General features: G+C 40.8%; 1 protein-coding gene across 1 annotated transcript; it reads right to left on the reverse strand.

Moving 5' to 3' along the window:
• Positions 1–211: 211 nt before the first annotated feature.
• LOC104595367 (putative ethanolamine kinase) lies at positions 212–13,112 on the reverse strand. The gene is made up of 11 exons (XM_010256073.3): positions 12,460–13,112; positions 12,027–12,118; positions 11,467–11,570; positions 10,910–11,015; positions 10,195–10,317; positions 9,416–9,507; positions 2,567–2,651; positions 2,162–2,267; positions 2,005–2,071; positions 655–747; positions 212–568 (listed from the first exon to the last, which is right to left on the reverse strand). The coding sequence occupies exons 1-11, from the start codon at positions 12,591–12,593 to the stop codon at positions 440–442; spliced, it is 1,131 nt and encodes a 376-aa protein (XP_010254375.1). The 5' UTR covers positions 12,594–13,112; the 3' UTR covers positions 212–439.
• Positions 13,113–25,890: the final 12,778 nt, after the last annotated feature.

Here is a 25,890-nt window from a genome sequence, read left to right on the forward strand (position 1 = left end):
TGTTATGGACCTTCAAACCCGTTTACAGGTTAGCCCAATAGAAAGGCACTACAACCTCACCAACAAAAGTGAAACAGGTTTCGGAATTATTATGAACAGTTAGTTAGTCCGTAAAAAGACAAACCATAACAAATGTCTAAACATGCTTGGTTGGTATTTAGTCCAGAGCCAAAGACCAAACCATGTATCATAGGTAGAACCAGACATCAGATTCACAAAAATGGAGAAGGCAGAAATTTTGAATAAAAAAGGCAGCTATTACAGATATGAAGACTAAATAATTTTAACGTCATGTTTCAGAATTATAACAAAGAAAATCATGGGCCCCAGACTACTTTATTCTAATTAGTGGATACAAGAAAACCTAAAGGAGATATTCTAATGCTACAATACAGATTATAATCTTCCATAAACAAATGATGGTGGTAATGTGGATAAGTCACCCAGTCTTGGATCCTGCAACATATGATCGTGCTAGCAAGAAATATTTATCTTTCTGAGTTTTGTATTCATTGTAGCGGAGAAAGAAGTAACTGAGATAATCAAAATCAATGGGGGACATCTTTGCCTACAGTCAATAGAAAGAATCAAATAAGAGTTGTCATCAGTCTACCTTCTTGGACCCAAGTGGCAAGGAGTGAGACAAGATATTACCTGTATAAGTGCCCATAGAGCCCAGTACAAATGTGATGCTAGCATAAATGAATTGGTCTCGACATATAGAGCTTCAAGATCTTCAACAGATACCTGGTACAAAGAAGATATTTAGCTGTAGAAACCAGAGAGTTTCAAAGTTCAAATTAAATATATGCCTCCACTAACCAACAAAAAGTTAAGAGCCCACATTGTGAAGGCTACTTCCCAACAGAATAGTTAAATATAAAAACAATTTTGTATTGAACTTAATCTTGAACAGAAATCAGAAGCAAGCAAGCAAACATGGCAGCAACAACAGCCAACAGAAAGCTAATATAAGTACTCTTCTAGTCTTCCTATGCATTATCACCACGTAATCATCATCTAAGCCTTATTTCAACTATATGGGGTTGGCTATCTGAATCTTGTTTTGCCATTCCATTCTGCTTAGTGCCATATCCATTGCTAAATTATGCATTATCACCACAAATAGAACTAAAATTAGAATGCACTTCAGATACATTTACAATGAAAAAACATCTAATATTTAGTTCATTTACATGTCCAGCAAGGTACTCTAGCGGCTGGTAGATGCCTAATCCAGGAAAATCTACAAGCCTAAGTATTGCAGAAGATTAACTGCATCCTGTAAATGCCCGTTGGTACAGAATATAAGTCATACTTGCAAGATCTTATTATCCAAGAGAGAGAGAGAGAGAGAGAGAGAGAGGGAGAGAGAGGGAATGAAAAATCAAGAAAACAAAAAGCGATTGCTTGCATTTTATTACCACTGAATGTACGAGGACTACTGCACATAGTCTACTATGATCTGCCATCTTGGTTGATAACCAACATTAATTATGATGATGCTATGACTTAACTCTTTGTTTTTCTGTTGGGCTTTGATGTTGATTTGTTAGTAGGTCTTAGTAGGTTATGTTGTTAGGTCATTATTTGTGTCTTGCATGATGCTTTCTTTTCAGTGTTCTCTGAGTCCTTTAGTTTGTTTTGCTTGTCTATAGTTCTTTGTCTTCTTTTAATGAATTTCTTTAAAAAAAACGTCTACGAAGATATGTAGTTTTTATCTCATTATAGTCATCAAAACAGCCCAAACTTCTGATGTCTATATGACTTCTTTGAAGGTCACCATTTTGTGCCATATGAATTGTTAGCATATTTCTGGACCGCGTATCTTTACAAAACATTGATCTATGCTTCATTGATTTCCCCAAATACACATGCATTTAACTCAGATAAAAAAAAAAAAAAAAGATATCTCCAGGTTGAATGCAACACTATGAAGCCAGAATACATCTAGCAACATGCAAATATTAAGTAATTTAAAGATTATTTGTTCAACTTGTCTACCTCCTGAGGTTTTTCAGGTTGTAAATAATGCCGAAAGAAATGATACTGTGCATCCTTGTCTGGGTACCTATATTGGAGCCACAAAGCCAACCTTGTTATATGATCAATGCATTTACTTGCAAGGTATGGAAGGAAAAGAAAAGAGAAGAAAATGTACAAGCTATAATCACAATCGAAGCCTGCATATTCATTGAAGTGGTTCCCAATATCGTAGCCTCTATAGCTGTATGATCCGTACTCAAAATCAATGAAATAAAGTTTTTCTGGAAGTCCATAAACATTGAGGTCAGAAACAGAAGCTAAAATCAGCCTACCCATATCAGACAACCAAAAGTTGGATTATCATAGCATTGTTCAATTCACATTAAGCATTAACACATGCTTAGATTTCATTTTTCCATGTGATATCTCACACTCAGAACCTCTGAGGTGTTAACACCTAAAGACTGCTTATATATATATATATAAGCTACTTCAAATTTCAAAGAGAAAAATAGATTCTAACTTCTTGACTAGAGTCACCTAAAATATCATCCACTGGATAAAGGGGAATACTAGTTACCTTCATCGTCATTTAGCATCAAGTTCCCAGACAGCAAATCATTATGAGCAAATACCACAGGAGCGTCAAGAAGATCTGTTAGATCCTGTTGAATAATCACACATCATTATCCCTCCTATAGGAAAGCTCTTAACATCCTATACCCAAAATTAAATTAGCATTAGATAATTGCTGTTACAGTGATAATATATGTTTTGAGAATTTAAAATATTAATGCCAACCTGCAAGCATTTGATCATTACAGTTTTCCTTATATAGGAAATTAGGAATTCCTTTTTATTTAGTAACAATGAGCAGTTGGGAAGAGCTTTTCCAAAAAATCAGAGATCATTGCTGTGGACTTTGGGTATAGATGCGATTCTAGAATGTTATGTGACCAATGCCTACAGGCTACAGACCAAAATAAAATATAAACATAATGAGATGACATCAAGATTCCATGTGAGTATAGATATGTTTGTTTGAGAGAAAAAACATTCTACATGAATTTGGAGCAAGTGTAACCTCGACACCAAGGTCTGCAAATGGGTTGGCAAAACAAGGGGCTATAAGGGATAGTATGTACTGGGGTTGTTAGAGTTAGCCAAATAAGGGTAGATTAGTCAACTCACCTTGGTTAAGTTATGAGCTTATGTGGCAGTCTTATTAGAGGTTCTCTGTCCCATACTTAAGTAGGGGCAGTTTAGTCCTTGTACATTTAATTAGAGCCTAATCACTATTAAGAGGTTGACTGATAGGGTTTAGCTATCAGGTTCGACAGTTCTTTCATCTTCTTCTTCTTCTCCTTCTCTTTCTTCTTCTCCTTACTGGTTCGGACTACTGTAGCAACAGTAGAAACATGGTATCAGAGCATGACAAATTCAGTTTGTGACCTGTTTCAGTTCGTGCTTTAGTTCTCTCCTTTTCTTCTCTGGGCTGTCAATGGAGAAAAGTGGTTCGTCCCAGGCCTGAAACATCACAGCTCTTCTTTTTTCTGGTGCGCAGAACCTCCTTTCCTAAGAAAACAACTTCAGCAGTGAATGGTTGGCTGAAGCTCTCAAACGAAGGTTGGTTATCTCTCCTCTGTGTGCTATTGGTATTTCTGGGTTGAAAATCTTCAAGAATTTGAGATGACTGATCAGAACCTAGAGAACTAGGTTGGTTGTTGCCCTGGTTCTTGGAAAAATTCCAAGAACAGGCTGTGTTTACAGTGACCAAATGGTGTAAGGGCTGCTACTGTAGGTGGCCGAATGGTGCAAGGTGTAATGCAATGGTACTAGTTGAGTTCTTGTTGGTCTTGTGGTGCCCTCTCAAAAGCGTTAAAGCAGGTCTGTATTGTGTATGACAGCTATGGCTGTGTGGTGGTGCTTGTGATGCACAAACTCTGTTGAGTAGATGTAAGAGAGCTTGCATGTGGTTAGTAAGTGCTGAATTAATGTCGGTGTAGTCTGTGTTTTTTTGTGAAATCAGTAGTGATGTGGATAAGAACAAAGGCGTGTGTATCTATCATTGTGTTTAGGGACTGCTGTAGGTTCTGGAACATCAAACTCTTGACAGCAACACTTAGTTGGTGATTGGGAATTCAGATTAGAGGCAGCATTGAAAGAGTATCATGGCAGCAATGGGAGATGGCTGTAGTGATCAGAAACCTAGTGTGGTGGTTTCCTCTGACTATCTAGGTGTACAGATGACTTCAATTAAACTGAATGGTGAGAACTATGTTCCATGGGCCAAGTCGGTGGAAGTCTTTCTCAAGGCAAAGAGAAAAGTGAAGCATGTGAAAGAAGATAAACCACCGGCTGACTCTCCAGGGTTTGATGATTGGGAACAGGAGGATGCTCAAATCATGACATGGCTATGGAACAGTATGGAACCCAAAATAAGTGCCAACTTCATGTTCTTAGATACAGCTAAGGGCATATGGGAACATGCCAACAAGCTGTATTCTGGGCAAGATAATACTACAAGGGTATATCAGCTCTATCAGGAGTACTTTGGTCTACAACAAGGAAATAAAACCCTAGAAGAGTACTATGCCAGTATGAAGAACCTCAGAAATGAACTCAATGTCTATCATCCTCTCACTCCAAATGTTAAGGTTCAGCAACAACAGAGGAAACAACTAGATGTCACAAGGTTCTTAGTGGGGTTGAAATCAGAGTATGAACCAGTTAGGGCCCAAATATTGGGGGGCTCTACCCTTCCTACACTTGAGGAAGTGTTTGTTCGGCTTCGCAGGATTTCTTTGGGACAGACAGAGAATCCCACACAGTCTGATAGATCAGCTTTTGTGACAGCCAGAGGAGGTGGACGTGGTACGAAAGGGGGAGGACATGCCTCCCAAGGAGGTCGTGGTGGTTCCATATTTGGCCGTGGTGGTGGTCGTGACTCAGGAGGAGGCCGTGGCAAAGAAAAAGGCAACTCTACAAGGAAGTGTACCCACTGTGGCAGGGAAGGACATTCCGTAAATTTCTGTTATGATCTTCATGGCCGCCCTCCCTCTAAATGGGCCAATCATGCTGTTGCTGGTGGGGTTGATGTCAGTGATAATCAACAGGTAGACCTAACTCCTTCCACATCTACATCTGTTTCCAGAAGGGAGATGGTGAGTGTACCGCGTGATGAGTATGAGCGGTTCCTTCAGTCCACTTCACAGCACACTACTGCTACTCTTGCCCACTCAGGTATAGCTTGCCTGTCATCTAAAACCTCTCCTTGGATTATTGACTCTGGAGCCTCTGATCACATGACCGGGACTCCAGGTGTGTTCTCTTCTCTCTCTGAAACTTCCACATCTCAAACTGCTACCCTTGCCAATGGTTCCTCCTCTCCCATCTGTGGTGTTGGCAATGTTGACATGGCTTCTCTTTCTTTATTATCTGTTCTATATGTCCCTAAGTTTCCATTCAATCTTATGTCTGTTAGTAAATTAACCAAGACTCTTAACTGTTCTGTTACTTTTTTCCCTTCCTCTTGTGTTTTTCAGGATCTCAGGACGGGGAAGAAGATTGGTGGGGGGCATGAAGCAGGTGGATTGTATTATCTTGACGGTGGTGGATCATCAGTTGCACTTCAGACTTCACTCACTCCTCTACAGTGGCATTGTCGACTGGGACATCCTTCTCTCAAGGCACTCAAGATACTAGTTCTGTCTTTGAGTCATTTGTCAGTGTTACAGTGTGAGTCGTGTTAGTTTGGGAAACATCGTCGTGTTTCCTTCAGTCCTAGAGTTGAAAGTCGTATGTTGAGTCCTTTTGCTTTGGTTCATTCAGATGTTTGGGGCCCGATCAAAATAGTCTTATAATGGTTACAAGTATTTTGTCACTTTTATTGATGATTGTTCAAGAATGACATGGATTTATTTAATGAAAGAAATGAGTGAATTATTTTCCATTTTTCAAAAATTTCATGCTGAAATACGTACACAATTTGGTGTTCCAATCAAAGTTCTTCGTTCAGATAATGGTCGTGAATATTTTCTAACTTCCTTTCAACAGCATTTAGAACAGCATGGCATCATTCATCAAACTTCATGTGCATCCACTCCTCAACAAAATGGGGTGGCTGAACGAAAGAACCGTCATCTCCTTGAAATAGCTCGATCTATTCTTCATCATATGAGTGTTCCTAAACGGTTTTGGAGTGATGTTGTACTTACTGCGTGTTTCCTCATTAATCGGATTCCCTCCTTTATTCTTCATGGTCGGTCTCCCTTCTCTATCTTGTTCCCCACCTTGTCTCCCTTTCCATTAACACCTCGTATCTTTGGCTGTGTGTGCTTTGTTCACAATCTGAGTCCTGGAATAGACAAGTTGGATGCACGCTCCATTAAGTGTGTCATTCTTGGCTACTCTCGGACTCAAAAAGGGTACAAGTGTTACAACCCATTACTTGGAAGTGCTATGTCTGTCCTGATGTCACCTTTTTTGAGTATGTTCCCTTTTTCTCAGGAACTGAAGCATCTTCGTCTCCACCTTTACTTCTTCTTCCTCTTCTGGTCAGTGATCCCGTTCCGGGTGTTCCTGTTGGAGTTGACTCGTCACCTCATCCAGTGCAGATCCCTACTGAACGACCACCAATTCGGCAAGTGTATACACGTCGAACGACACCGGCCCCTCCTCCAGCTTCTACCTTCTCCGCGGATCCTATCGTTGCTCCAGTTGCTGAACCCTCAAGACTTGACTTACCCATTGCCTTACAGAAAGGTAAACGTAGTTCTACTCTCCATCCCATTTCCAATTTTGTTTCAGTATCTCGCCTTTTCGCCTCACATCGCCAGCACTATTGTCATCTATTTCCATACCTAACAATGTCCAAGAGGCTCTTAGTTCACCTGGGTGGAGGCAGGCAATGGAGGAGGAACTCTCTGCTCTTCAGCATACTCACACGTGGGAGCTCACTACTCTTCCTCCTGGTAAGCATGTTGTGGGTTGTAAATGGGTGTATACTGTTAAATACTTGCCAGATGGTAGTGTGGAGCGTCTGAAAGCCAGATTTGTTGCTAAAGGGTATTCACAGTTGTATGGAGTGGACTATATGGAGACCTTCTCTCCAGTGGCTAAGATTAGCTCTGTCCTTGTGTTAATTTCCCTGGCAGTTATGTATGATTGGCCCTTATTTCAACTTGACATAAAAAATGCCTTCCTTCATGGTGACCTTATAGAGGAGGTATATATGGAGCAACCACCTGGGTTTGTTGCTCAGGGGGAGGCTGGTAAGGTGTGCAGACTGAAAAAGGCAATTTATGGGTTGAAACAATCGCCTCGTGCTTGGTTCGGGAAGTTTAGTGAAGTGGTGAAGAATTTTGAAATGAAACAATGCCAGGTTGATCACTCAGTGTTCAGCTATGACTCAGAAGCTGGAAAGATTTTATTAGTGGTCTATGTGGATGATATTGTCATAACCGGCAGTGACAAATTGGGGATCGACAAACTCAAGGTCTTTCTATAAAATCATTTTCAAACAAAAGACCTTGGGACATTGAAGTATTTCTTGGGTATAGAAGTTGCTAGATCAAGACAAGGTGTAAACCTGTGCCAAAGAAAATATGTTCTCGATCTATTGGACGAAACAGGACTGTTAGGTGCAAAACCGGTTGAGACTCCTATGGAACCAAATGTTAAGTTGAGCAGTGATACAAGGGAAATATTTGATGATCCTGGAAGGTATAGACGACTAGTGGGGAAGCTGAACTATTTGACTATCACGAGACCAGACATCTCCTTTGCAATCAATGTGGTGAGCCAATTTATGTAGAACCCTCGTATATCTCACTGGGATGCAGTTCTCAGAATTGTAAGATATCTGAAGGGAGCTCCAGGCCGTGGGCTATTGTATAAACTAGGAGGAAAACTTGAAGTAGTTGGGTACACGGATGCAGATTGGGCGGGCTCTGTGTCTGATAGAAGATCTACTACAGGTTACTGCACATTTCTTGGAGAAAATCTTGTGACGTGGAAGAGTAAAAAGCAGACGGTTGTGGCTAGAAGCAGTACTGAAGCCGAGTACAGAGCCATGGCACACACTACATGTGAATTAGTGTGGTTGAGGAATCTCCTACAAGAAATCGGGTTCCACATGGATAAACCTATGAAGTTGTACTGTGACAATCAAGCTGCGCTCCATATCTCATCCAACCCTGTTTTTCATGAGAGAACAAAGCACATAGAGATTGATTGCCACTTTGTGAGGGAGAAGGTTCTTACTGGAGAGATAAGCACAGAACATATAGGCTCAGGTGATCAGTGGGCAGATTTGTTTACAAAAGCCTTAAGCTCAGGGAGAGTGAACTATATATGTAACAAGCTGGGATTATATGACATATATTCTCCAGCTTGAGGGGGAGTGTTAGAGTTAGCCGAATAAAGGTAGATTAGTCAACTCACCTTGGTTAAGTTATGAGCTTATTGGCAGTCTTATTAGAGGTTCTCTGTCCCATACTTAAGTAGGGGCAGTTTAGTCCTTGTACATTTAATTAGAGCCTAATCACTATTAAGAGGTCGATTGATAGGGTTTAGCTATCAGGTTCGACAGTTCTTTCATCTTCTTCTTCTTCTCTTCTTCTTCTTCTTCTCCTTCTCTTTCTTCTTCTCCTTACTGGTTCGGACTACTGTAGCAACAGTAGAAACAGGGGTCAAGCGATGTAATTGTTTTTCTGTTTTCGGGTGGGTGTTAGCTTTAAAATCCTGATAAATTTCTGTCAGCTATACATCAAAAAAAAAAATAATGATGGATCTTTTATGAATAGTATTACCTTACCTTTTTTCAAAAAAAAAATGATGGATTTGTGGCTCTTTTATTTTCTAAAGTTCTTAGTACTTTACAATCCTTGTTTATATGACAATTAATTCCTTCTAATATAAAGTATAGATCGTTTTGCACATAGTTCTATACTTTTTCTCGTTTTAATTCATGCTTTTCTTGAGCAATCAAAAAATTTCACGGTTCTCTTGAAAGAAAATGATGTCATCTCATGAGCTTAAACCCCATGCATTGAAATATCACAGTTTCTTATCACACCTCTGCCATTCAAAACATTGCACTGAAGAAGATAAATTTTCTCCATTCCATCTCCTGATGGATACTCTATCTGGATACAAGAGGGTAGAAAGGAACCTTTGCTTTCTTCTATTGCATGTGGAATATGTAAAGTGTGTTTTAGGACCCACCAATCAATCAATTTAACTAAAGAAATTTTCTAAGCGAGGATTGAACCTCTCACAGCCCATCTCCAAATGTCACATGCAAGCAGATAGAAGTATGGCATCTCATAATCCTAACCTAAGTATATTTCATTTTCAAATTTAATGACCAAAAAGTAGGTAATAACAACAATTTACATGACAATAATCCTATCACAATCATGACCACCTTAAGCTCAAAAATTGCATCTTGGACTTCCTTGAATGAAATTGTTTCATATTTCCTCTGTTTCTCACTGTCATCAAATTCTAGAGCAGATGCTGCAAGATAAAGTAACAATAAGAACATGAGATACAAAATACTTGCACATGATGCATATTTGTTTGCTTCTACATTTAAAGGGAGGAAAAAAAAGGATTAATTTTGTCAAGTATAGCTAAGTTAATAAAGTGAATGAATGTATCTCCTGAATTTATTTTTCCCCTCTTACATATGTTGACTATGAGATCCATAAAAATGTATTTGCTTGTAAAGAAATATATTTTCCAAAGGTGGCATCTAGATGCCTCTGCTGCACATCACTCCCCCCCCCCTCCCCAACCCTGTCTCAGTGAGTGATGTTTAAATTCAGATTTTAGGGGCACTTTTCATCAGATAAGCATCCTGTGGATTTGCCATCATTTAGTGCCCCAGACCATGTCAGATCTATATCCTATCAGTTTTTAGACTATTTCCTTAGCAATGACAGCTATTGGGGTTCAAAATTTTTAATTAGAAATGTCCAAGAAAGAGATTTCTTTAGCCACACGTGTGATTCTATTCTGCTGAAAGTTTACATGAGGAGAGGGTGGATCTCATATTGGAGCCCTTTTAGGCTGGCAAGGAAGTTTATTCATGCAAGGTTTACAGGTCATGTAAGTGTGGCTGCCAAACCCATCCAAGTCTACATATATAAATGGAATTCCAGCATTCTAACTGAAATATGCTAGGACTAATAAAGAAAGGACCTTTCTCCAAGAATTTAAGGATGTCATTCCATAGTTGGGGTTCTCTAGAGCCAGGAATCTCCACCTGATGGAATTTACAAAGTTGCCTTGCAATTTCAGCAGCCAATTTTGGATTCCTCATATCTGCAAATAAAGAATAGAAAGAATCCATGTCAACAGACAAGTGCAGGTACCTATGACAGGATTTAAAAAATCCATATGATTAAGTTATTTTCTGGCTTGTTGCAAAATCTCCACCTTCTGTGTAGCATTTTATTTGGCTGACCACTGAAGGCTACACCTTCAATTCATTAATTTAAGGGAAAAGGAGGAAGTTCCAATTTACAAAATGTTTTGATGCTCTTATATCACATTTGGAAATCACTCCTCACTGATACCAACACAGACCAAAATGTAATCGCTAACAAAAATCTGAAATATATAAAAGGTTTAACGATTAACAGTTCAGCTATGTTAAACCTTACTTCCAAGACCCCAGAGAGATGGGACCAACATTGGGTAATGGCCCTTATTGGCATCAAAGATGAACAGAAATCATAAGAACAACCAATGGTTGGACTTTCAGAAGGTACCAAAACCAATATTGAGAGAAGCTTCTTCCAGTAAGATAGTGACAAACTCTAGGTGGTTTTCTACTAAGTTAACTTTCAACCCTTCAATTTAGAGAAACTTCATCATTTTTGTTATGCAAATGTAGAAAGTTTATGATGTTTACCTGATGGTGAAAGTGTACGAGCATTGATGAAGGATTGCACCATGCCATTTCCAAATACTCCAAGCAACTTGGCACCAAATCCTGCTGCTGAGAGATATCTAATGGCCTAAGCATAATATCTGATAAGTAACTCTTAAGGAGGAAAACTTAAAAAGAAAAGGATCATCCAGAAAATATCAGGCAATTTAAGTTAAAATGACATAAATACCACTAAAAAGTGGGTTTTATTAGTGAAACAAATCCAATTAAAAAATGTAGAAAAAGGTAAAAAATTACATTGACTATCTGCGGAACATGAATTATGCAGTAAATGATGTTGATAACACATCTCACCACACATATTTCCTTGTGGTTTTGACTGAGTGAATAATGTTCAAAATAGTTCTTGGACTAGTTTGCAAATATATGTTACTTATATGCTCCAAAAATATGAATAACAATGGGAACAAGATTACAGATTGTCAGCTTCAAATAGGTCTTGAAGCTCTGTAATATATTTTAATCTGGATAGATCAATACTCAAGAATTTAAGAACCATCAAGAACAAGGAGATATACCTTTAATTCCCGTTCACGATCAATCACATATTCAGTACTCGGACCGTATAGTCGAACTGTCACAGTATCATCACCACTGTATTCCCTCACAGATACCTTTAGCACTGTATGGAATAATATAATAAAAAACTGCTCAAATTCTGCCTCAATTGAAAAGATAGTTCATAGTTCGACCATATTACACTGTATGGTGCTGCAATTTATTTAGAAAAATAACAGAAATAGCAAATGAGTAACAAGTAGAAGGGTCATCTATACTTATCCATCAAAAGACCAAAACAGCAGGATTTTTGGGCAGCAACTGTTGATTTTAACCAATACACACTAATGACTTGAAGTTGGAAACAAGGAGGTAACACTTGTTTAGAATAGGAAAATAAATAATGAAAATAGAAAAAAATGTAATTTAGCACAGTATAGAGATCAAGTTCCGCTTAGCTGGCACTAAACAGACTATTCGTCCTGGAATTTAGAAAATCACCGTTACAAGTTACAAGACACAAACACACCAAAAAACATAAAAGAATAAAATAAAACAACAGAAATGCAAATTCACTTACGGAGATTAGTTATGCCACCAGAAACCGTTTCAATTGAGAAATGAGACTCATCCAACTGCGACCACTTCTTGAACATATCCTTACACAACTCTCTATTGAAAATAAACCAAAACAAAACCGTCAGAAACCTCCTTGCAAAGATTAAGCAAACAAAAGCAATGACTCCACAAGTAACAAACAATAATCGAATATAGAGAAGTATATATATGAATAGCAGTACCAAAAATAAATAAAAACCTTAGTTTTAGAAAAATATATACATCAAATACAATGCCATACAAACCCAAGTAACAGAAAATTAGAGATTAAATACAAAAGCTCAAATAGAACAACAGATTCAATTCCAATTAGCTGCTAAGCTATTAACATCAAAACAACGGCTTAAAAGGAAATTTTCGAAACAGAGAACAAGTAGAAATTAATAGTAACGAACATGATTCGAGGTTTCATTTGAGGGAGAGGGAGAGATATGTCGACTGTGAGAGACGAAGACGGAATATCTGAATTACAACTTTCTCCAACTTCCTCTGCAACTTCGATAGCGCTCCAGATCTTCACTCCTCCCATTTCCTTCTTCTTCTCCTTCTCTGTCTACGGAATCAAATCAAGCAAAGAGAAAGCTTTAGAGAGAGACTCCGTTTCTCTATTTCTGACTCTCTCTCTCTCTCTCTCTCTCGGAAATCAAATTCAAGAAAGCCAAAGCTTTGGGAGGAGATTCCTTGATAGTTGATACGAAATAAAAGGGAGGACTTCTCTTTACATTTAAAGGTCAAAATTGATGAATGTATTGACGACTATGCACCCAATGATTCCTCCAAATGACAAAATCCAACCCGACAGCGACAGAGAGAGGCCGGGGGGACTGGCCTCGGGACCCTCATCACCTGAGACGTGAGGCTGAGGTGGTCGGTTGCTTCCAGGTTCCAACGTGAAATACCGAACAAATATCAACTGAATTGTGTACAAAACTAGTAACAATTTTACACGGCAATTCGTGACGGTGGAATTGCGTCGGTTGCCTTCATCCAGTGGCGAGTAGTAATTGGTCTATTACCTTCATTTTGACATAAACGAGATCGGACCGGCGAATAGAGCGTGCACAAGCGCTTCACAGGCACATCCTATCATGCATTTAAAACATCTCCCATACTTATTACTTATTGGTTATTATTGACGGAAGATGTTCCTAGATTTCAAATCTACGCCCCATTTGCTCTCGCCTCACAAATGCCCCACATGCCCGTAGTGTGCCATCTGTCCCTTCACACGGCTTCCGCTTGTAGCGCGTGCGGGGCTAACGAAATGTCCATTAGCCCCTCCTATTACCCCCAAAACTCTCAAAACATATCATTCGAAATCTCAAAACCCTATTCCCACCTCTTCCCTCTCGAGTTCATGCAGCTGGTCCCTTGACCCCGAGTTCTCTTCTCCAGCTCGCCAGAGTTCTCGGGTCCGGCACCGGTGATCTGTAACGACAATCGGCGAGTATTTTCTAGCTCACCTTTTTCACACATTTTTTATTTTTCTTTATTTTTTCTAATATTTTCGTTTTCCAGAAATCAGAGAAATCGACGACAAAGTTCTCTTCTCCTTCTCCGGGATTGGTTGGTACTCTCCAATTCGCCTTTTTCATACATTTCTTCTTTTTTCTCTTTTTCCTGGTATTTTCGTTTTCCAGAAATCAGAGAGCGGGTAAGCATCAACTAGGGTGGTTAATGATAAGATCAAACGGTGAAACAGAAAAAAGGTGGTTAATCATAAGATCGATATAGTTGAATAATTTAACGTGGAAGGTGGAAATGGATGCATCAACTAGGGACTCCCGGCCTGTAATATTGTTCATGGAGAAGAAAGTAGATTTGATGGAAAAATCTATGATGCCGGAAAGAGATGATATCGATTGATTGGTTATAAGTTTTTCCAGCATACTTGGTTTTATTAGCTTTTCCTTTACAAAACCCAATTTTGAACTTATCCCACATTGAAAAGTTATAAGCTTTGTTTTCATATTTTAATAGGAGCTTATTTATTCCTTAGAAATAGTAGAGGAGAGTATGGGGATTTGATACCGCGCAACGCGTGCGCACATGTGCGAGCGTGTATGCATGTAATGAGGCGCATTTTGCTTGCACCCACATAGCTCATTAAAGACAACTTTGGTTTTGGTGCGATGCTGACCGTTGATCACCGTTGATGAGATCAATGGTCACCTTTCGATTGGGTGTGATCAAGAGGTACAATTCAAAGTTAACGGTCATTAACTGTTAACTACCTTTTAAATAGTCACAATGTTTGAAATTGTGACTGTTCAAGGTGCATTTTCTGAATTAGCACCTACCTTTTTTTCATACCTCTTCATAAACTATTTAAGGAGTATAAATTAGACTTCAAAAACACACATTTTTGAAATCCACTTTCTCTCCCATTCTTAGTCCAGTCTGTTACAGTCTCACAGAAGGTTTCTTCGGAGATTCTTCAACTTTGTTAGTTGCAGATTCTCGCCCAAGGCTCTATTGTATCTTGGGAACGGATTTACCTGTAATCCAACAAACTCAGTGAAATTGAGTGGAGGCAAATAATGTTCTAAAGATAATGTCTTCAGACATGCCTCAGAGCTTTTCCACAATGACCCCATTTCCCATCAGGATTCCGATCAAAGAAGTGAAAAGTTGATTCTTACACTCCTGAGGAATCCATTAAATCTCTACCATAGAAGAAAGTAAACAAGATTTGGATAGGAGATAATACGAGAAAACGTTCTCGGACAAGATCTCTGGACAATGTTTCTGAAGGTTGTTACCACTGCTATTGTGCCTTGCCTGTTTGTTTTTCTACTCATGTCCTCGACGGCCTTGGAAGATACTAGCTTTATCTATAATAGATTTCGAGGTGCCAAAATTAGCCTGGATGGTGAAGCACAGATCATACCCAACGGTCTCTTGATGCTAACGAATCAATCTAAACGACAGTTGGGCCATGCCTTCTATCCCTATCCGCTCCGCTTCAAGAATCTACCGGACGGCAATGTTTTCACATTTTCTACCACTTTGGTATTTGAGATCCTCCCCAAGTTCCAAAATTTTTATGGTCATGGAATTGCTTTCGTGATCACACCTTCAAGAGCGCTACCCGGAGCTCGACCGACCCAGTATCTAGGCATCTCCAATGAATCCAACAACGGTAATCTGTCCAATCATGTTGTTGCAGTAGAGCAAGACACCATCAAGAACAGTGAGTTCTCAGATATCAACGACAACCATGTCGGTATCGATATTAACGGCTTGACGTCTGTTTCTTTTGCCCAAGTATCGTATGCTATATCGATCAAAGTGATAACCGTAAGAATCTAAGCCTCGTAAGTGGGAAACCAATTCAAGTATGGATAGAGTACAATGGCGTAGAAGGACAGATGAATGTAACGTTGGCTCCAATTGATGTTTCTAAACCCCATATCCCCCTTCTTTCCTATTCTCGCAATCTTTCTCCGTCCATGGAGGATTCCATGTACGTTGGCTTCTGTTCATCGACGGGCTCCTTTTCTACTTCCCATTACGTGTTGGGATGGAGCTTTAAGATGAATGAACCCGCTAAAGAGCTCACCATCTCCCAACTTCCTAAGCTACCTCGACTAGGACCGAAAAAGCAATCCAAATCAGAGAGCGGGTGGGCATTTGCTCCCATACCAAATAGGTACCTGCCGGTGCCGAAGAAGGAGAAGAGAACTTTGCCCCTGGTTTTTTTTATTTCTGGAAAACGAAAATATCCGGAAAAAAAAAAAGATGAGCTGGAGAGTACCCACCGTTGCCGTTGTAGATCTCCGGTTCCGGAGAAGGAGAAGAAAATTCTGGCGAGCTGGAGAAGAGAACTCGGGGTCAGGGGACCAGTTGCACGAACTCGAGATAGGATTTTGAGATTTAGAATGATAAGAGTTTTCGGGGTTAACGGGAGGGGCTAACGGACGTCACGTTAGCCCTGCACGCGTTACAAGCGGAAGCAGTGTGAAGGCGCAGAGCGGGTGAGGCGCAGATTTAAACTCATGTTCCGTGGATGTGCCTGTGAGGCGCCCATTTGTAAGGAAGTGTCACGAGATAAATATGAATTGGGATCTGTTCCTCATATAGGGCGCCTTACAATGATTTCACAAGCACATCCATCATACATTAGGAACATCTCCCGTAAATAATAACATAAGTAGTAGAGATATTCTCAATGGACAGTGGGATGTACCTGGTGTGAGGTACTATGTGTGAATAGCAGATCAGTCTGGATAAATACTATATCCATTCTATATACTTAAAAAGGTTGCTATCCACGTCAGCTTATTCTCCCTCCTCATTTCCCAACCCCTTAAAATGGGCGGATTCAATTCTCACACAATTATTACAGCCATTTGCAGTTATGCATGGAATAATATCTAGACTATCTTTTCATTGATAGAAAGATATTCCTAATGCACAGCTGAAAAAATACCAGGATGAGCACACAATTTTGTGAGCATCAAATCCTATTTTCTTAAAATTCGGGCGTTTCACCAAATACCATCAAAAGAAAAAAACATTTAAAAAATTATGGTTACTTTGGAATATAATCAAAGTCATCTATTAATTAGTTAATAAGTTTCTGCTCATAAAAATGTTATTTCTTTAGTTCTTACGGATTTTCACTAGCGTTTTGTCAAGACCGTATTTAACTATTTACACTACTATTTTTTTTTTTTTTCTAATGAGCTGTAAAACTAGGTTTGGGTGATGTAAGTTGTGATCTTCATGAGACTGGATCTGTTCCTCACACGGGGGGCGCTTTATATGCACATCCACCGTGCATTGGGAACATCTCCCATGAATAATAATTCATAAGTACGGGAGATGTTCCCAATACATGGTAGATGTGCATGTGAAGCACCTCGTGTGAGGAGCAGATCCCGTTTTGCTCTCATGTCCCACTTATCAAATCTACTCTTCACAGGGTTCGCATCCTACCGGAAGCGTGGACGCACACTTCACCTTCTTGGTATTAATAACAAACTAACGGGTTTTGTCGTTAACATTCATTTGGTTGGTTGAACCGGTCACTATCAGACAAAAAAGCTAAAATCCCTTACATTCAGATGGTTGAAGCTTCCAAGACACAATTTTGAATTTTCCCTTCACTCTCACATTCGGATTCACCTCCCATAGTCCCACCCTCTCTCATCTGAATCTTATCCCATTACCAGATCACCGGTGGCTGACATCAATCGACATCCGATGGCAAGAAATCAACCGGCGATTGACAGTAAATTGCTCCTCCTCTTCTTCTTCTTCTTTTGTTCTCATTATTATTTTTTATTTTTCTGTTCTCTCGATAACCACATGGAGAATTTGAGTTGTATCCTCTTCAATCTTTCCTTACGATTTCTTGAGATTGCATTTTCTCTTTATTCCCCATCGGGCTTTAAGCCAGCTTTAGCTCAATGTTCTTCACTTGAAGTATTATGACCATTAACTTTAATTGTAGGTGATGAGTGTTTCACAGGAGTTTGTTCTTGAGCAGAGGCTTGCATTCTATTCTTTGCAAGGAAGGGTTTACCCTGGTTTTCAAGTTTAATGGAAAGACTGAAGTCATGCATGGACACAAATAGTCCTACCTCCCCAAAGTCTGTTCTAGATGACTAGATGTAGGGAGGTTGTGTATTCCACTTCCTCTCAAGGAAAATAATTGTGGAGAGGCCAATCAAAATGATTTTCGCAAAAATGGTTTGCATAAATTATTATGGAGAGGCCAATAAAAATGGTTTGCACAAATGATCCCATTCCACTTCCTCTCAAGGAAGACAATGAAAATGATTTGCACAAATTATTAGAATCATGGTGGTTACTGAAGGCATTTCCTAAGTGTGGCGTGACTAAGTTGAAACTGTGAAAAAGAAGATACAAGATTGATCTACCCTGATTAATTAAACAAAGGGATGATTTAAAGGTTCCAAAATTTCTTGAAGGAAGTCTGTTGATGACCGCATTTGCAAGTTTGCAACATAACACTGAATTCTGGGCTGTTTCTGTTGTGTGCAATCTCATCTAGTAATTCACAAAGAAAAACAAGTTTAGAGAAAATCTACCAGAATGGGAAGTCGGGATCTTATTCCTGAGCCTTCGACTTATAAAGTAAAAATGCACAGAATACTGTGATAAAATAGGATAAAAGAACATTGTAACATTACTCCTAATGCCCATGTTTGTTTATCAGTCATAAATTTAGAATTATCAAAACGCATCCACCAGACCACCACAAAGACAATATAGGAATTGTTCAACTACTCTTGTGCTCAATTCTAAAATATAAATAATAAAACCAAGGCACAAGCCTAAACTCTAAAGCATTAATTATATTATAGCGAAAGAATGTCAGGAAATTTGAATGAACTCGATCCATATAATACAAGACTGATCATCTCCAAAACACCTTACTAGTCTAACTCTAACATAAATAAAGGCAATGCATGTCTTGTGCCAAACTGGGATCGAACAAGATGCAAACTGTAAGAGATAGCATTTCCCCATTTTAAATACAAACTAGTAACATATACGAGAAGAAAGGTTTTTGTATTTCACTTAAAATAACAACCCACAAGGCAAAAAAAATTAAAATCTTATTTTTCTCTTTGAAAGAATTTCCACTCTTTTAATATTCACTACATTTTGATACTTGTAACAACTAAACTTGCTCGTACTAGTATCTTAATGATGATGATGGCAAAAACAATTGCAAGTCATTCATTATAGAATTTTATGTAGAAGATCTGATATAAAGCTAGAAGCCAAAGAAGTGAGCTTCGTCCTTGTCTCTCCTGCAATATTCTTAAGGGAAGAGATGCCTTGTGATGCCTAGGAAAGAACAATAGGAAAATATTAAGCCGAAATGAACATAATTTTAGAATCTAAGTAACTTGATTAAGAAAATAAATGAATAACATCATGATTTTCTCGAAACGTAAGTACATTCTCGTCGTTAGAGTGAATCCAATTTGGAGAGCAAAACCTCCGGTTCATCAACAATAAGCAAACACGAGGGAGTAACAGTTACTTGGACAGAGAACATGTTATTTTTTTTTTCCTTTTGAATGGTTTGTCCATTCCCCATCGGGCAAACGGCCATGGACTGGCGACCAGTCGCACCTCCGGACTAGTTGGGCAGCATCCTGCTTCATCGTCAATTAGAAATACCCCTGTCGGAGCACCTTATGGGCTAGTGTGCGCACACTGGGGTGATCTCCGCAAATGCTCTAATGTATTTCCCTAAGGACATAGTCTGTCTCGGATGGGGGGAGGCAAGTAGGGAAGTGTGTGGAAACGATGGCAGAGTTGACCCTGTATCAAATAATACCTGGTTGCTCTGTGTTGGAGTCTTTTCGCTTCTACCCGATCTTTCGGGGAGGTGCCCTCTCGAAGATACTTGATTATGGGGTCCATCCAAGATGAGTCATGTTGCACTAGAAGGATGAGGACGACTGATGGCGCGATGCTCGGCTGAGCCAGCGTGTCTAGTTAGATGGTTGAGTCGAGGTCAGACTGCGGCGAGCTTTGAAAGGGCGTCGGCTCGAGCATTCTCAGCCCGAGGGATCTGCTGGATGTCGAAGTGCTCGAGCCGCTGAATGAGCTCCTGCACCTTCTGTAGGTAGCTCGCCATAGAGGGAGTCCGAGCCTCGAACTGGTCGTGGATTTGGTTGACCATGAGCTGAGAGTCACTGAAGGCATCGACCCGTCGTGCCCTGAGGTCTAAAGCAAGGTAGAGCCCAGCAATCAGGGCCTCATACTCGGACTCATTGTTAGACGCCTTGAATTCGAATCTGAGGGTGTGTTCCAATACTACGTCATCTGGGCCGAGGAGGATAAGGCCGGTGCCGCTGGCCTGCTTGTTCGACGAGCCATCAACGTGGAGGTTCCATGCTGGGGCAGTGGAGCCAGTTCCTCCATGGTAAATGTACATTCCGCAATGAAATCTGCCAAGGCCTGGGCTTTGATCGTCGGTCGGGGTGCGTACGTGATGTCGAATTCACTCAGTTCCACGCTCCATTTGGCTAGGCAGCCCAAAACTTACAGTCTCTATAGCACCTGATTTAGGGGTTGGCTGGTGAATACTCGGACGTTGTGGACCTGGAAGTAGGGTCCGAGTTTTTTGACTGCGGTGACGAGGGCCAGAGCCAACTTTTCGATATTGGAGTACCGGGTCTCTACGTTGTTGAGGACCTTGCTGGTGTAATAGATCAACTTTTGTACTCGGTCCTCTTCTTTAACTAATACCGAGCTGACGACCTCATCCCTGGTCGAAAAGGTAGAGCAATAGCTCGTCTCCTGGGCTCGGCTTAGTCAGAAGGGGCGGCGAGCTCAAGGACTATTTTAGTTCCTGGAAAGACTGCTCACATTTCTCTATCAACTAGAAGTTCTTTAGCCGTTTGAGCGCTTTGAAAAATGGGAGGCATCGGTCCGTAGACTTGGACATAAACCTGCTGAGGACGACTATTCTCCCGGTGAGCCATTGTACTTCTTTGTTGGTCCGGGGGGATGGCATGTCAAGGATGGCTTTTATCTTCTCCGGATTTGCTTCAATTCCTCTCTGTGTTACCATGAATCCCAGAAACTTTTCGGAGCCAACCCCGAAGGCTCACTTAGTCGAGTTTAACCTCATCTTCTACTTTCTAAGTGTGTCGAAGACTTTGTGGAAGTCGGCTAGGTGGTGCTCGGCCTTTTTGCTTTTTATGAGCATATCGCCAACATATGCCTCCATGTTCCTACCGAGCTGCTCTTTGAATACCTCGTTCACCAGCCACTGATAGGTAGCGTCGGCGTTTTTGAGGCCAAAGGGCATTATCTTACAGCAGTACAGGTGGGTCCATCTGGATTTGGTTGTAGCCTGAAAAGGCATCCATGAAGCCTAGGAGCTCATGTCCTGCTGTTGTGTCGACGAGCTAGTCGATCCGAGTAAGGGGAAAGTTGTCTTTGGGACAGGCCTTATTTAGGTTGGTGAAATTGATGCATATCCTCCACTTTCCGTTGGCCTTTTTCACCATCACTACGTTGGCCAACCAATTAGGGTATTTTACTTCCCTAATGAAGTTGGCGTCGAGCAACTTCTGTAATTCCTTAGCGATCACTTGTCACCGCTCTGAGGCAAAGTTTCTCTTCTTCTGTTTCACAGGTTGGTAATGGGGGTTGACGTTCAGCCGATGTGTGATAACTTCGGGATCAATTCCAGGCATGTCCTCTGCCGACCAAGCGAATACGCCGGCATTGTTCCTCAGTAATTGAACAAGTTCCTCTCGGAGATGGTCGCCTAGCAGGGAACCAACTTGGACCATCTTTTCGAGGTTTTCCTCAAACAAGGGGACCTAGACGAGGTCTTCCACAGGTTGGTCGTGCTATGCCTTTACTTCATCGCGTAGGTCATATGATTCCGTCATCAATGTCTCGGTCTCTGGACGTGGTCCTTGGTAGGATAACTGATAGCAATGTCGTGTTATTTTTTGGTCCCCGCGCGCCACCCCTTTGCCATACTTGGTTGGAAATTTTATAGCGAGGTAGTATGTTAAGACTATTGCATGCAGGGCATTGAGGGTCGCCCTACTGAGGATCATGTTGTAAGAGGAGGGGCAGCGCACCATGATGAAATATACCATGGTCGTCGCAGTCACGTCGTCGTCCCTGAACAAGAGGGGAAGAGTTATCCTCCCAGTGGGTTGGAGGGACTCTCCCGAAAATCCCATCAAGGGAGTGCTAATTGGTGCAAGTTGTTCTCTAGCGATACTGAGCTTTTCGAATGCATCTTCTAACAACACGTCGGTGGAACTCCCTATGTCAATTAGGATCCGCCGTAGCTCGAAGTTGGCCACTTTGGCTGTGACAACCAAGGCATCGTCGTGCGGTGTCTGGACTCTTCAGAGGTCATCGTCAGTGAAGGTAATAGATGTGTTGTGCCTCTTCCTGTGACCTTGGTTGTCGATATCGCACAGTCAAGCGTATCTTTTCTGTTCCAAGCTTCTTTCCCCTCCGAAGGCTGCCGAGCTTCGTCCGCTCTTCTTTTCTCTTGGGCTGACTTCTCCGTTCTGTCTACGAAGTTGCTGAGGTAACTGCGCCTAATTAGGTCTTCGATATGGGTGTGCAGGTCGAAATAGTTCTCCGTATCGTGGAACTCGCAATATTTGTCTTGGTTCCTCTTGTTGCGGTCGTAGATTTGCATTAGAACTTCAGACCGCGGAACATTAAGCGGTGTGAAATTCCAATAGGTCGGCGGAGGGGTACGAGGTCTATGGTCGATACGACGATCTTGCCTCTTGGGGTCTTTGTTTGCCCTCTTAGACTTGCGCTCGTCGTTCTCTCTCCTTTTTCTGTCGAGCTTCTCATCCTCGTCTCTAAGTTGCACCTGGGCCTCTTCAGCGTTGATATACTTCTGCGTGTGGCTCATTAGCGCGGCCAACGTTTGAGGAGAATTCTTGGAGATGGAGAAGTTGAATAGGGAAGGGCAAAGTCCATGTTGTATGGTTGTCATTGTGACTAATTGATTTAAGTCTCCGACTTGAAGTGCTTCTTTGTTGAACCTTGCCAAGTAATCCCTAAGGGACTCTGCCTTTCTCTATCGGACTTGCATGAGGCTGGCCGAGGTTTTCCAATGCTTCTGACTTGCTATGAACTGCGTCAGGAACTGGGTCTCCAGTTGTGCCCATGATGCCATAGACCTTGGCGGTAGGGAGGAGTACCATGCCAAGACTAGGCCTTGCTATGTGGTTAAAAGGGCTTTGCACATCAATCCCTCCGACACACCATGTAGCATCATTTGGGCTTGGAGCACCGTGATATGGTCGAAGGGGTCAGAGTTTCCATCGTACTTGTCGAGTTGGTGGGCTTGCCATCCGATAGGGGGTACCTCGTCCATGATGTCCTGGATGAAGGGTGGCTCCTTGGTGATATGTGTGGTGGCCTGCATAGGCTGATCCACGATTGGTATTGTGCTCTTAGGGGCGGAAGTACGCTCTCTTCCAAACATTGTCGGAGCTCCTTAAACTTGGCGTCTCTATTGCCTAGGGCTGCAGTGTGTTTGGCCTTCCTTTTGGGTCTTGTGGGGTGATCCTTGACCGAACTTGACTCGGTGACAGAGACCACGAAGGGCGACATCCTTTTGCCGAGCCTTTCTTTGTTGGGGATGCGCACTGGCTGGTGTGTTTGGCTACGGTAGTCCCGTCCGCGGGAACGGGCAGTGGCAGTGGGCCTTCAAGTTGTGTCCTGCCTCATATGCTCAGACCATTCTTCCCTTACGTCTGTCCAGCGCACTTTGGGGTCCTCGGTCCGGGGGCCGTCCTTCGTGTGTGTCGGGGCATGAGGGGCAGTCCGATTGAGTGGTGCAGTAGACCCTAGTGTTTGCATGAATTTGAAGATCCTATCAACCTTTTCCTACATGGCTCGGAACTGCGCTTGATTTACTGTGGCTGAAAGCTGCGGGACTTCTTGGTGCGAGGAGTGTTAGTTCTCCCGAGTCGGGGAATGGTCAGCTGATCGCTCAGGCTGGTTTTTAGGCATCTTGGTCGCTTCCTTAATTGCACGACGAGGAATGAGATTTTCGGGAAAGGATTTTTGTGTGTTTCCCATAGACGGCACCAATCTGATGCTGCTCAACCCGAGGTGGTGCACGAACTAAGGAAAGCAATCAGATAGTCCTTGCTGATAGAGCGGGACCGAGCTACAAGGACGAGGCCGCGCTTCAAGACCTGTGATCAAGGAAACAGAAGTTAGAGCCCTGAGGAGTTATCCCCGGATAAGCACTCTGATGCTTAAGTCAGTGGGAGGTGGTAGGTGGTCGAGCCGAGCTATAAGGATGTTGGTCCGAGCTAAATAGAAGTGTTGGTCTCAATAGTTGGGGATCCCTTACCTCAAGCATGGAGTACCCTTTTATAGCCGAAGATCTGTGTCCTAGTCAGATTGGGCTTCTAGGGTTGTTGGGATGAGGTTTGCCGCCGAGGTATTCAGGATAGAGTCTCATTCCCCATCGGAGTTGTCTTCCTTATTCCTCTTTATTCATAGTTGTGCCCATCCACGTGATGTGTAGTTGACATGGCTGAAAGGAAAAGATGGGGGGCCACCCTAATAGCATAACCCAGCCGAGGTATGCTAACATGGCCGGGCGATGACTGAGCGACCACGTGTCTGGCAGGGCCAACTCAGCCATGACCTGAACAACCAGTAATCTGGTAAGAGGCTAGGTTCAGATGAGAGAGGGTGGGAAATTGGGAATAGAGCTCAATTGTGAGATGGGAAGGGTAAATTGTGTTTTGGAAGCTTCAAGAAAATATGCCTTTTTTATCTATTAGTGGGCGGTTCAATAAGGCGACTTATACACCTCTAACTAGAGGGTCCACGCTTACTGTGAACCCATGGGTTCACAGGATGCGAGCTCCTTTTCATACTTGTCTCATAGAATGTTGTAATAAATTCATGGGTTGTAAAACCAAATTCCGTGACAGCAATAAATTTATGGGCCTCATGAAAAAGTTGTAGCCTTATAGGTCCCATGTATTTTATTCCTAGTGTGCCACAACCCATTAAACAGTCATTGAATTGTGTTTAGCTAATCCTTGCTCACTCGACTATCTTATGAAATGGGATCTTTTCCTCTGCGGCCGTGGGAATATATCCCATGAATGACAACATGATTCAATTCAAATACCAAAAATGTTCTCAATGAGTAGTCTCACCAGATAATTTGATAAAGAGGTCATTCAAAATCCTCCTAAAATAGGATACTCAAAGATTAGATCCATAAAAGTGTAGGCTCTCTTTTTATGGTTACTAGCGGGGACTCATGCATTTGATTTATTAAGCGGAAGCTAAATAATAGAAAGATCATTTACTAAAATACCCCTTATAGTTTTATGGATTTATTAAAATTTACCCTATAGTTAGCATTTTACTAAAACACCACTTATAAATTGCAACGGGTTTAATCAATCTTTCATTAGATGAAAATGGAAAATGGCAGTGTTGACCCTAATGTTCATTTAAATAAATTTAATCAAAACAAAATAAAAATAAAAATATCATTTTTCCCTTAATAAAACACAAGCAACCACTCTATTGGCTATATTTCGTCAATTTTGTTTTCTGTACAAAAGCAGTGTTAAGGGTATTTTTGGAATAAAAAATTATGGGCTTAATGGCAAAACAAACACTCCTTAATGAAAGGTTGGTTAAGTAAATAAGTTGTAAAATATATGAGATGTTTTAGTAAAATGAAAACTATAAGGTAGATTTAAGTAAATATGTAAAACTATAAGGTGTGTTCTAGTAAATGACCCTAATAGAAACATATAAGAGTATACAATTGTTTTATATTTTCATTTTTTTAAATAATTATTCATATTTTATATAGTACTTTTAATAATTTTTTTATAATACAAACATAACAATAATTAATTTCAATTAGGTTTATTCATAAAACTAATGAAACTAACCAACCCGATGAAATCAACCTGAGTTGGTCGATTTTCTAGTATTTTAGGTCGGCTTTGGTTAAAAAATTTTCCAATTCAATCAAGTTGGATTAATTTCACTTTGGCCATTTGTAAACTAATCAAAATCGAACGACCTAGCCATGGATATATATATATATATATATATATATATTATTTTAAATATAATTTTTAATATGAAAAGTGAGAAAATTCCCATATTTTTTAGTCTAAAATGTTTTATTATCACAAATCTAATTTTTAAATTTATTTTTAATAATTGCACTATAATTATTAAAACTTAATTTAATTTTTAAGTTTAAATCTTTTGAAACAACTAACCAAACAAAAAAATCGACCCAAACCGATACAACTTGAGTGTGTCAGTTTTCA

This window comes from Nelumbo nucifera, chromosome 2, assembly GCF_055504915.1.
Source record: "Nelumbo nucifera cultivar China Antique chromosome 2, China Antique-T2T, whole genome shotgun sequence".
Classification (NCBI taxonomy): domain Eukaryota; kingdom Viridiplantae; phylum Streptophyta; class Magnoliopsida; order Proteales; family Nelumbonaceae; genus Nelumbo; species Nelumbo nucifera.